General features: G+C 34.3%; 1 protein-coding gene across 2 annotated transcripts; it reads left to right on the forward strand.

The window, feature by feature from the left end:
- The first annotated feature begins 34 nt into the window (after positions 1-34).
- On the forward strand, positions 35-8,332 carry LOC7482378 (cationic amino acid transporter 2, vacuolar). Of its 2 annotated transcripts, XM_002319153.4 has the most exons (14): positions 35-721; positions 1,229-1,430; positions 1,810-1,894; positions 2,719-2,859; positions 2,983-3,101; positions 3,188-3,284; positions 3,420-3,592; positions 3,707-3,773; positions 4,972-5,130; positions 5,962-6,232; positions 6,584-6,692; positions 6,825-6,937; positions 7,633-7,708; positions 7,905-8,332. In XM_002319153.4, exons 1-14 carry the CDS (start codon positions 568-570, stop codon positions 8,059-8,061), a joined length of 1,923 nt encoding a protein of 640 aa, XP_002319189.3. In that variant the 5' UTR covers positions 35-567; the 3' UTR covers positions 8,062-8,332. The 2 variants fall into 2 exon arrangements, with proteins under 2 accessions (XP_002319189.3, XP_024439840.2); XM_024584072.2 differs by lacking the exon at positions 4,972-5,130.
- Positions 8,333-12,753: the final 4,421 nt, after the last annotated feature.

Consider the following 12,753-nt stretch of genomic DNA (forward strand, 5'->3'; position numbering starts at 1 on the left):
CCTGTGAAATGGGAAGACTGCCTTGCAAACAGAATGCGTGCAAAAATGGAAAAGCAGAAATAGTGGGACCAGAAGAATCTACGGAATTGGATTCACTTCTCTCTCTACATCTACATTCATCATGGAGTTGGCGACCAATCCAATCCAATTCATGGGCAGAGGCAGAGCGGACAACAGGCAATCAAGACCTTGTCTAATCTTTTCTTCTTGAATCCTTTAATTTACTGTTCTAAAAGGAAACAAACACTTGACAGGGCTTTTTTCATTTTCCTTGGTCAAACACTCTTGTCCGTAAAACAACTCCTCCCTCATTTCCTTTGGGTCTTCAGGATCTGCCGCTTCCCTTATTTAAACCAAAACGATAATAGATTCCATAAAACTTAATTATTTTGACAGGGAGGAAATGCTGGCAGGGTTTGCTTAGATTTTAGTATTTGTTCATAATAAAATTTACCAACTTTTAGGAGGATTTTTTTATTTATTTATTGCAAGTTTGAAACATACCCAGTTGGTAAATTATTATTCACAGAAGAAGTTGTTTTTGTAAGGGGGGAGTTGAGAAACTTGATGGGTTTTCTTGTTGGTTCACAAAACGGTGTGAGGGGTGGTGGTTGTTTTAGGAGTTTGATAAGGAGAAAACAGGTTGATTCTGTTCATTTTAAACGACATGGTCATCATCAATTAGCCAAGGAGTTGTCTGTTCCACACCTTATTGCTATTGGTATCTTCTTCTTCTTCTTTTTTGGATAATAATTATTCTTTTTTACCAAAGAATTTCATATGGGGTTTGTTGTTGGTCTTTTTGGATCATGGGTTTTGGTTGTCTTGTGCTTCTTCATTCATTTTTCTTTGCTACTTTGCTTGATGAGTTGATGCTGATTGTGTTAATTGGTTTCTGGTCTTGGCCTTTTGCTTTGGTCAGGAATTTAAGCTTTCTTCCCCCTTTATTTTTGTTGGATATGTCAGTCAGTTCCTTGTTGTCTTAACCAAATAATATTTTCTTTGTATTAACTTTTTTTTAATTAAAATTTAACTTCTATTAAAACATAAGCCAAAATGTTTGGTCCTGCCAAGCATTATCTTGATGCCAATCCAAAACGTTGAAAATATTTTATCGTTTTAGTAAGTTTCAGTATTTACTGTGTTAGTTTTCTAAGTTTCGAATGGTGGTTCATGTGCTATAGCTTGCCTTCTATCGATGAATTGCTGACTTTTGAACTCCAATCAGGTGTTGGCTCAACTATTGGAGCTGGAATTTATATTCTTGTTGGAACAGTTGCTAGGGAGCATTCTGGACCTGCTCTATTTATATCCTTTCTGATAGCTGGAATTGCTGCTGCTCTTTCAGCATTTTGCTATGCAGAACTTGCAAGTCGTTGTCCATCTGCCGGCAGTGCATATCATTATTCCTACATATGTGTTGGAGAAGGGTAAGTATTAGTTGTTTCTTCTACGATAGCATATTTACTTCTGTGGCAGTCTCTCAAAGATTTGGTTCCTGGTTTATATCGTGTTATCTCTTTATTCAAAGGTTATAAATAAGTTGATGCTTGGCTTAGTTTTTCAATTACCATCGCAACATTTTGTTGGGGGATTTGGTTGACCATATCTTGGTTCCATGATGCAATAAACTTTCAGCACACTTCTTGCTGTTGCTGATATAGTTTCTGATTTATATAATAGTATCCTCGGGCATTGTGTTCTGGTAGTTCTTTGTTTGTATTTATGTTTTATTTTTGGACTGAATATTGCATTTTCTAGAACCTGCAATGCCCTATGCTCAGTGATTTCTGCATTTTTAATTTGCAGTGTTGCTTGGTTGATTGGCTGGGCTTTAATATTGGAATACACAATTGGTGGTTCAGCAGTTGCTCGTGGCATATCCCCAAACCTAGTTCAGTGACTTTCTGTTAACTAATCTTCAATTTACTAAGATTTTGGTTCTTTTAATTCTATGGGTATAATTATTTCAATCTTATTGTTTTGAGTATAATTACTTTACATTGTTCTCTTTGTAGATGGAAAAGGTTCACAATTTCCTGTTTTCATGCATTGTGATCTTGATGCATAGTGGCTAATTGCATCCCTGTTGTTGATTTAGAATTTTGGAAAGAACACAAAATTAGTAGCATTGCCAATTCTTTCATTTCTTGTACGATGTATGAAAGAACATGCTAGTAATTTTTCTCAGATGATCAAGCTATAGTGACAACATGTCAGTCCTTTTGTGGATTCTAGCTTCAATGTAATTGAATATTTTACTAAAATGCTTGAGCTATTTGATAATTACCATTTACATTTGAAACTTGAAGGGTCATTTGGGGCATCCTTGTTTCCTTCGCAAGAATTCCTAATATATTAATGTTCTTCCATGTTTACCTAAATGTCTACGATGCTTCCAGTTATTAGTCCAAGTGGTAAGTAGGTAGTATGCTTTAGACTAGATCCTTGGTTTCAACCAAAAATAAATAAAAAAATCTAGGAAAGGAATTGCTGATGCTCTTTAATTTGATTAGTTGACTGACAAGGTGGTAAATAATCGGTATTTTTTTATGAGAAAGTCTTAATTTTTTTTCCTCTGATCTGTCCAGGCATTTTTTTTTATGGAGGATGTTCTCCAGATTGGGATAGTCTGTGTGCTTTCTTTTATTATTTTTTTCCTTCATCTATTTTTGAATTACTGTTTATTTTTCTTACTTATTTGTTTTATGATTATAGGCATTGTTCTTTGGAGGTCAGGACAGTCTACCATTTTTTCTGGCTCGTCAACATATACCTGGGCTTGATGTTGTGGTTGACCCTTGTGCTGCTGTTCTGGTATTGGTTGTCACTGGGCTCTTGTGCGTGGGAATAAAGGAGGTCCCTACCATAACTCTTTGTCATGTTCCTTTTTTCTCTTTTGTCATGCAATTATACTTGGGTAAAGTTCTTCTTTCTTATCTCGTTATTATATTAATGTCCTCTAGTAACATCATTGTGCAGAGTACTCTGGCACAAGCTGTAGTAACCTCCATAAATGTGTGTGCCATGCTATTCATCATAATAGCTGGTAGTTATCTTGGCTTCAAGACTGGATGGGCTGGATATGAACTTCCTGCTGGGTAGTAGACATCCCAGATTGTAGATTCAATTTTGAAACTTTTTCTGTAAAAAGTTCATAACTGATATGATGTTTCTGAACTCATAGGTACTTTCCTTTTGGGGTGGACGGGATGCTTGCAGGGTCTGCAACTGTCTTTTTTGCGTACATTGGTTTTGATTCAGTTGCCAGCACTGCTGAGGAGGTACGCATCTCCCTATTTTTGGTTAATCCTTCCCTATTCTTTCCTACAGTAGTTATTTTATGTGTGCAGTCTTCATTTCATAGGAACACAGCGACTTGAGGGAATCTTATTTTGTGCCTGCATATTTTCTAACAGGTTAAAAATCCTCAGCGAGATTTACCTCTAGGCATTGGTCTCGCATTGTCTATTTGTTGTTGTTTGTATATGCTGGTCTCTGTTGTCATTGTTGGTCTGGTACCTTATTATGCTATGGATCCTGATACCCCTATTTCCTCTGCATTCGCTGCATATGGGATGCAATGGGCAGCGTAAGTTTGTTTCTTTTGGTCAAATGCGTGGTACATTACTGTTTTCTCCTAAATTATATAGGAAGTAATTGAACTGTTTTGGTTTACAAGTCCTTTTGTTGCTTGTGCGTGCAGGTACTTAGTAGCTGCCGGAGCAGTTATGGCTCTCTGCTCAACATTGATGGGCTCAATACTTCCTCAGGTAATTAAACAGACTCTTCAAGGTGCTAGCATACCATATTGTTCTGACTTGCTACTCCTGGATGCAATCTGTTATATGATGAATATTGTTCTTGGTTGTTCTCAACCAGCCATGCACCTCATGACTGCCCACATAGACTATAACTTTTAGTTCAAGTACAAAGTGTATTTTGATTTCCTTTATTTCATAAACATGGCTGATCCTTCAAAACCTGTGTTGTATTAGTTTGTATTTTCTGACATTCCAGTACTTTATCAGTAGGCTCCACACTGTCTTTTCCTTCTATCATGATTCTCTTTCTTTTTTTGATGAGGAAGAGAGTATTATTAGAAAGAATGAATTGTACACAACAACATTGAGAGTAAGTCATCCTCTGGGAAAGTGAAATATACACAGTAATCTAGATCAAAATAATAAAGCACTCCAATCCCTCTGAATATCAGCTCTGGAAATGCCCCTAAAAGCTCCTGCCATGTGACACCACAAACAAGCCAGGAAGAGTATCCTATCCCACACTAACTGCCTCAATGTGAAATGATGATTGAAAATCCTGCCTTGCCCTCCTTCCAAATGCACCAAAAACTGCACTAAAAGCATATCTCCATGGTTCTTAAAATCTCTCTCCCACCCTTGACCACAAAAGAAATCAGCAACAGTTGTTCAACCATCCTCATAATTTCAACGGTAACAAACGCAAACAATGTTTGCTGCAGATATCAAGCTGAAGGGCAATGCAGAAAGAGATTGACTTCGAGATTCTCTATCATGATGGAACATAACACAAATATTAGAAGACCTTGTGATGCCTAATATGCAACAAGTCATTGGTGTTAATCTCATCGAGCACCATTGTCAAGATGAAAAGCTTGTTGCAATAGGTTCATAAAGGGATTCTTGAGTAAGTAAACCATGTGTGTAATAAACTTGAGGACAGCAACTGGCTGGTTAATGCTAGAATGTGTTATTTACGAGAGGCAATAACTCAGCTTAAATTTTCTCTAATTGGTGGTTATCTTGTACATCTGCCTTAGTGTGAAGGAATGCTTAATCTGTTTCTTTTGTCTCTTACTTTAGAAGATCCGCCAAATGTTACTGAACTCTTCTGTTTGTTTGTGAATTTTTTTTTTCTTGGTGAATTGTATTGACCTTGTCTTTATCTCTAAGTGGTTGATTCACACATAGATTTTGTCTTTCTCAGCCTCGAATTTTAATGGCAATGGCTAGAGATGGATTGCTGCCATCATTCTTTTCAGATATTAATAAAAAGAGCCAAGTTCCTGTTAAGAGCACATTGGTGACTGGCTTAGGTTCTGCAGTACTGGCATTTTTTATGGATGTTTCACAATTAGCTGGGATGGTAAGTGAAATTTGAAAGTGAATGTGCAATATAGTATTGCTGTCGCGGATGAGGCCTGTGTGGGTTGGGCTTGGACCCATTTACTTCAAGTTTAAGTAGGAAAGGTGATGGGACATGAAACGGCTGAGTAGTCTCTCCCTCTCCTATTTCCTACCTGCCAAGAATAATAGTTTCCTGCGCCATCAGTTCCTGATGGAGGAAATAGGAGATTTCCTGCTTCCATCTTCATGCGTGAATGAGGGTTGTTACTGCTAATAGTTCTTTACTTTGGTAAATGAACAAATAGGTTGTCTTTCTGTAAATGTAAAACCAAAGTTTTTCCCTACCTCTGACCTGCCCCTTTGTTTTAAGATTTTTACCAGTTTCTATTATCCAACTTATGCAACACATTCAAATCAAAATCAAAAGAAAATTAATGATTGCTTCATTCTCTGGCAAGCTCATGTACATAAAAAATTCAAGAGACTGCTGCTCTATATACTTTGCATGCATGTGTATTTCTATGTACATATACATACATAAATGTCCCACCTACACTAAGCAACAGTGACCTCCCCTTGAAATCCACTAATATGAAAAAGTTAAAACCCAAAGAAAGGGAGAAAGTTCACATCTTTGGTGCTAATTTCAAGATGGATGTCACATTTCTTGAGGTATTGTCTGACCACATTTTTTATGTTCAAATTATGAGTACCTAAACTATGGATTGTGGCATGAGAGTGGCATGCAATAACATAATGGTATATGAATAATGACTATGGGAAACCTCTACACTTTCAAATAATTTTTTCTTACTGTAACGTCAATTCTGAATAATGTCATTTTGTGCAGGTCAGTGTGGGAACGCTTCTGGCATTCACTATGGTAGCAATTTCTGTATTGATACTGAGATATGTACCACCAAATGAGGTGCCTTTTCCATCTTCACTTCAGGAGATTATTGATTCTGTGTCATTACGGTACAGTACAGGTAGCCCAGATGTCACTAAGGAAAAGTCTGGTTTTTATGCCGGTACCTCTATGGATAGCAATTTGCCTTTATTAGGCAAAGCAACAGCAATTGAATATCCAATAATTGTAGAACAAGAGGCTCAAGGCAATTGTAAGTTCATTGCAGCTATCGCTTTTTACTTTTCTTGGCATGCATATGAATATTACTTATTAGGATCTGTAAATAATCTAAACATCTCTCATCATCTCCAATCACCCGCCCATTTATATGGCATGTGTTTCAGAATTCCTACTTGGCATACGTAAAAGATATATTGCTTAAATTACAGTGCTTTGAAATGCTTACAGATGGTATTCATCTATAGATTTTAATCTAAAGATGTTAGACCTGACTCCCAGTACTTTAACGTAGTGTAGCACCTGAGCTGAATTTATTGCGCAACTTTGACTTTCATCTGATGGTTTGTAACTTTGATTCTTGTTTATTTTTAATTTGTTTCAGTTGTTATAAATGAAGGGAGCAGGCGAAAAATTGCTGGCTGGACCATAACAGCCACATGTGTTGGGGCATTTCTCCTTGCTTATGCAGCTTCAGACTTGAATCTTCCTAGGTGGGTCAATATTGACCGTAACAGTAATTTCCAGTTACATACATACATTTCCCAATGCTTTTTGGACAAGACATGAACTTTTTTCTGTTTTTCTTTCAATGCTATTATTTGATTGGATTGTTCCTCCATCAGACTTCTTCGTTTTATAGTGTGTGGAATTGGTGGTGCACTTCTCCTTTTTGGTCTGATTGTGCTGACCTGTATAGAACAAGATGATGCGAGGCACACCTTTGGGCATTCAGGAGGTATGTGGCTTTTTGCTCTTATACCGTGTGCAGTTTCTTGTTTTCATAAGGTCAGTCTAGTTACTACATGCACATAAATTTGATGGAAATGTCATAATATGTCAAGTGCATGCATTTAGCATGCCATTTATATAGGATAACTTGGATGTCTGACCACAGGCCTTTATGTTACAGAATAAAAAAAATGCTCAACTATAGTAATGCCCTACCACAGTTAGGAATTAATTTGTGTCGTGTTCCCAAATAAAGGAGTTCTCATGTAGGTTAACTACTCACTCGAATCACTCTGGAGGAAAGGGTATTTTCAACAGTCTAGCCACAATACTTGCTCATAACATGTGGACATTCAAGTAAATCCAGCGGTTAAGCTACCATTATCTGTAGCATCCTGAGATAGTTCCTAGATGGGACACCACTAGGTTTCCATTGGCTCTCATATCTGCACACACATGAGGAGTGTTCTATATGTGCATGCTCGTCTTCCAATCGAGTCTTATCTCATACCACTGCATTTTATTAGTGCATTAAATTCTAATCATTACTCGATTCGGTAGGTTTTGTATTACCAGGCATTCATTTGCAGTGTAAACACACACAAGTATATGTACCATATAGCTGGTTATGTTGGTATTACATTATTAAGAATTCGTTTGATTAAAGTTTGGTGAACTAAGAAAAAATATATATCTTTTCAGGTTTTATCTGCCCATTTGTTCCACTCCTTCCTATTGTCTGCTTTCTTGTCAACATCTACCTTTTGATTAATCTTGGGTGAGTGAAAATCAATCAAGCCGCAGTTACTATGCGATTACCATTCAGAGAATTAGTATTTTGCCTATTTATTGAACATTTCTTTGTGTATTTATCCAACAATCCTCTTGTATGATTTGTTCATTCTGTGGATCTTCATTTCTCTTTCTCAACATGTCATATAACATGCTCCCTCCCTCTCTCGCTGACCTTTCAGTGCTGCCACTTGGACCCGTGTCTCTGTATGGCTTATAGTTGGAGTGCTTGTATATACGTTCTATGGGCGGACACACAGCTCACTGCTGGATGCTGTCTATGTGCCTGCAACTCACGCTGATGAAATTTATCGCAGCTCGGGAGAAAGTTCAGCATAGAATAATGCATTTCCAGTTTACAGCATCCATGATGCAATCCCATGCGGTTCTTACAACAGAATCTCTTTGTTGTATGATTATAATCATTTATAATATTATTTCCCCCCTTCCCCATTTGTTATTTGTTTTATTATAAGTTATAATATTAGTGATGGCTTAAATCTGTCTTATGTAGTATATAATATATACATAGGTGGGTGGTTTGGGGACTTGCTCAAAACAATGTAAATATTCTGATTCAAGAAGATCCTTTCTTTTATAGAATTTACAATGATTCTCTCTCTATCTCTCTATCTCTCTCTCTCTCTCTCTCTACACACGCAACACATCTGCGGTGTGTGTGCCAGGACCTGGATTTCCTTTGCACTTGCCTTGATGCAAACCATCGATAGTCTCATGTTTAATCATAGTTCCTGTGTAATTCTCTCTATCATTGCCTCCTAACTTGGTGGACTTTGCAAACAAATGTGCTGCAGAACTCTCGGCCCACATAATAGCCAGATCCACTTCTCTGCTAATCTTGAAATGAGTCCCCAAAGATTAGTAGATACTAGATTGTGGTCGTCAGCGCAACACTGCAGGCCGGACCAGATGTTTTTGAACATAAAAGGGTAAAAATTCAGGTTACACTAGGATTTCTAAAAAAGAAGAAACAATATAAGATTTTGTTCATTGAGTTGACCATATTTAATAAATTCAATTAATTTAATAATATAAAAAAAATAACCCTAATTTAATAATATGAAAAACAAAGCAAACTTAAACGAATATCCAAAACTTATGTTAATCTTAAAAAATCACAACCTATTAAATCTCAAACCTGAACTCAATCAAGAAGTTCAATTCTCACGCATCAATAATTTTTTTTAATTGTTATTGATATTAATTAGAAGACCAAATTGCCCCTAAGACCAAATGAATATAACAAAAACAAAACCTATATGAGATTACAAATAAGTCCTTGAAGTTAATCTTTAAGAATTTTGATTTTAAGGGCAATAGAATAATTACACCATGCTTTGAAAAGTGAAATTTCAAAAAACAAAAAAAAAAAGCCTAGACTTAAGTTAAAGAATTTTGCTTTTAAGAGCACTAGTAATTTAACCATACAAAAATATTGTAAAAAAGAAAACAATAACCTCAGTCAATTAAAAAATATCTAATCAACAGTATTTGACGCGGACAAATCTATAACAACCCTATTTTTTATCATACAAAATCCCATGTCTATTCCATAGGTTAACAAAAAACTATTATATATTTTTTTCTTTTCTCATGCGTTGTAAGCTGTATATAGTCTAACCAAATTTCTACTTAAATTTTGTTAGAGTTTTTTTTATATTAAAACCATCTCAAGTTATCAACAAATTTCTATATACATCTCAAAACAATGTATAATCATGGATGAACCATCCTGACCTTTTATCAAACTCATTCACAACCACATCATTCAAAAACAATAAATTTCATATCCATCATCACATACATTTATATTTTGACTTACTAAGATAATTTAATGCATTACAAGTTATTAATTTCATAAACATCTATATTATTCTTAGTTAAATAATTCAAAAGAAAGTTATCAATATTTAAATACATACCAAAGCTTGCCTACCAATTACATAGTTAAATCTAATTTGAAAGAGAAATAATGACAGAAATCTACTAATCCGTTCTAAGATTAGAGGTACCTGTCAACATTTTACAATCTATACAATTCACTAGCCCTATCAAAGCTAGCTGGTCTAAATATTTAATTTTGATCATCCAAACATGGATGTCACTAGCCTGGTCAAGGTTGGCTAGTCTAAACATTTAATCTCGGTCATCCAAATACGGGTGCCACTAGCCCATCAAAGTCAGCTAGTCTAAACATTCAATCTTAATCATCCAAAAATAGATGATATTAGGTCCATCAAGGTCGGTTAGTTTATGCATATCATTTCCATAATAATATTTATATCACATAAATTAACAACAATTACTTTAATAACATAATGATTCAAAATTCTAAAGAAAAAACATATGCATAATGGAGGTGAAGAACACTTAACTAGGGTCTGAACTCATGAGGAAGTCCTGCTATTGAACTAAACCCGTACCTCTCCTGTACCATTTGGCACACAACATAATACACCATTCAATCTTTAATTAATCATGAATTTAACTTTATACTCAATTTTTCCATGCTTTAATATAACATGATTTTAACATAACATCATAACATTTTGAACCAATCATAGTCTCTCTCTCTCTCCCCCTCCCTCCCTCTCCCTCCCTCTCTTTTCCAATTTTAGTTTAATTTTACCCACACTTAAAGCATCATTTACACATAGTTCATGTTGAGTATTTTATTCATATAACCTCTATTATTTAAGTCTTTCACCGGAAATAATTTCTAGATAATTTTCAGGAATTTGCTACTCTAGCAATTTTTAATTTAATCCTTATCAACACTGGTCACTATTTTGACTATTTTTAAAGTTGTAGAATTCAAATTTAGGCATGACTTATCTTTATAAAAAACTAAAACATAGATATAAAACTTCATTGATGAATTAAAGCCTAGGTTTTTCATTAACACACCTAAAATCACTCGTTATTATAATACATAAAACTTTTCAATGTGGTTCCAGTTCGACCTCCCCTTCAGCTTTTAACCCATATTTGGAGTTTTTTTTAACTTCAAATCATGCAAGGTCAATTCAGTTGGAAAGCTAACATCTATAACTATAACTTTTATGAAGAAATTTATCCTAAATTTTATCATTTTCACGCCCTAATTTCCCTTGAAAATTAGATGACGAAATTGTCCAGTTTTTATCTATAAATTTTACAAACAACTAAGCATTTCTATTTGTTTTCTCATCATTCAAACAAGAATTGCCTTTTCAACTATGTAATAATATCTCTAATTTCAACTTTTTAAGAACCAATCAATCCAACTCACATTTTATTTAAAATAATCAAAATTATTTCAAGGAAAGCATACATATTACAACAATTCACAACCATGATCATAGTCGTCACATTTACTTTCAATTTATTTCTTCTTTTATACCATGATTTATTCTTAAAAGTTTTAATCAAAATTTTCCCTTGCATGATAAATTAAGCACTACACAATAATCTTTACCTTTAAATGAAATAACCTTTCTCAACATTCCAGTTAACTACCATATGCAAATTTTACTCATTTTATATAATATAACCAAACTCATTCAAAATTCATTTCCCGCACAACATTATGTATTAGCCTCTCACAATTTTCTTAAGCAAACACAATTTCATTGCATGCTAACTTGTTCTCTCTTGGCCGACCCTATATGCCCCTAAAAACACCTTGCCTTTCTTCATTATTTCTTAATGATTCAACACTCATCACAAGCTAACCTAACTCAATTGATTCAATTCACCATCCACTTGCATTTCCCCTCAAATTTGTATTACAAACCCTAACCCAAAATTCATGATTTAAATATCATTTCTTAATCGAATTCGTTTAGGCTCACATATATAAGTCTAATGTCCCTAACCCGGCAATAAAATGATTTTCATATTATAACCAGTCAAATTTTTCCTATACCTCTCTCTTTATCCCATTTTAGGTCAAAATTATCCCATAAAAGGGAATAGTTTTTTTTTTCAATTATTTCAATTGGATTGATACCCAACCATCTTTAATGTTAACAAACATAAATCAATCATACAAACAACAATTCAACTACCCAAAATCCAAACCCAATATTTCACATATCATAAAATCAATCAAATTGATTATTTGAGATGAGTTTGTTACCTTAGTTAGATGGTAATTCAAGTGTAAAATGCAAGAATACCTTGGCTCCCTTCACCTTTCTTCTTCTCTTTCAAATCTCTTCGAAACCCTCACTTTGATTTTTCTAAATTTATTGTGTGAATAAGTTTTTCTCTTTCAAAATCCCCTCTTTTCACTCCTAATCATCACTTATCTTACCCCTGTAGGTGATAAGAAAGAAAAAAAAGAGAAAACAATCTCTCTTTCTTGGTTGCACCATCGAGTTTTAATAGGAACAATAGCTAAAATAGTCTAATTGTTTTGGAAAACGGTCTGACCATTTATTAAGTTCGTCTAACCATTTCTGGTTCTGGAAAAATGCACACATTTGGCCATAAACCTTTTTTTTAACTCTTCTTTCCACATTTATTCTATTCTTTTTCTTATTTCATTTTATTGCGCCATAATTTTTATTATATTATTTTTAATTTATCTCGAGGTTTACAAAATCTTTTAAAAATGAGTTAATTTTTCAATTCACAACCTATAAAATCATAGACACGGGTTCAATTAAAAAGCTCCATTCTTAACCAATTTAATGTTGAAGGATGAAATCAGAAAACAAATCTCAATTTAAAATATTTACCTAAGCAAACAAAATAGTAATAAAAAGAATGAGTATCAAATCTGAAGGAAAAAAATAGAGGGTGAAATTGAAAAACAAATCAAATTAAAAAATTACCACAAATAAAAAAAATAAAAAAACAAAAAAATAGAGACCAAATCTGACAGACTAAAAAAAATCAGAGGATGAAATTGAAAAAAAAAATCTGATTTTGAAAATTAATTAAAATAAAACAAATAAGAATAAAAAAGAGAGGGTAAATCCAAAGAGAAAACCCTTGAAGGGTTGATATGCAAATTTGAAGGGT

This window comes from Populus trichocarpa, chromosome 13, assembly GCF_000002775.5.
Source record: "Populus trichocarpa isolate Nisqually-1 chromosome 13, P.trichocarpa_v4.1, whole genome shotgun sequence".
Taxonomy (NCBI): Eukaryota; Viridiplantae; Streptophyta; class Magnoliopsida; order Malpighiales; family Salicaceae; genus Populus; species Populus trichocarpa.